The sequence below is a fragment of the Cariama cristata genome, unplaced genomic scaffold, assembly GCF_000690535.1.
Source record: "Cariama cristata isolate BGI_N322 unplaced genomic scaffold, ASM69053v1 scaffold22124, whole genome shotgun sequence".
NCBI lineage: Eukaryota > Metazoa > Chordata > Aves > Cariamiformes > Cariamidae > Cariama > Cariama cristata.
This window is the reverse complement of record NW_009612621.1, coordinates 1,244-1,451: the sequence shown is the minus strand read 5'-3', so window position 1 is coordinate 1,451 and position 208 is coordinate 1,244. Positions and strand designations below refer to the sequence as shown.

At 68.8% G+C, this 208-nt stretch overlaps 1 protein-coding gene across 1 annotated transcript in view; it reads right to left on the bottom strand.

The window, feature by feature from the left end:
* Nucleotides 1-208, bottom strand: part of TADA3 (transcriptional adaptor 3) — a gene marked incomplete at both ends in the record, with an annotated part of 2,145 nt that overhangs the window by 697 nt on the left and 1,240 nt on the right. The window contains 1 exon segment of the mRNA XM_009698728.1: nt 3-88. Coding sequence (XP_009697030.1) covers nt 3-88 — 86 coding nt within the window.

Below are 208 nucleotides of genomic sequence, written 5' to 3'. Positions count from 1 at the left end.
CGCTGCGTCAGGGGCCCGAAGGGACACCCGTCCTCCGGCTGCTCGTGCTGGGCCTCCGACTTCTTCAGGAGGGCATCGACGTCTGGGAGGAAGCGGGAGGGGGAAGAAAAAACAACCCCAAACACGTGAGCAGAGGTGAGCAGTTGGGGCATGGGGCCGGGGGCCAGGGCGTGGCTCCGCTGGGTGTGGGTGCCTGCAGCCCCCCTGG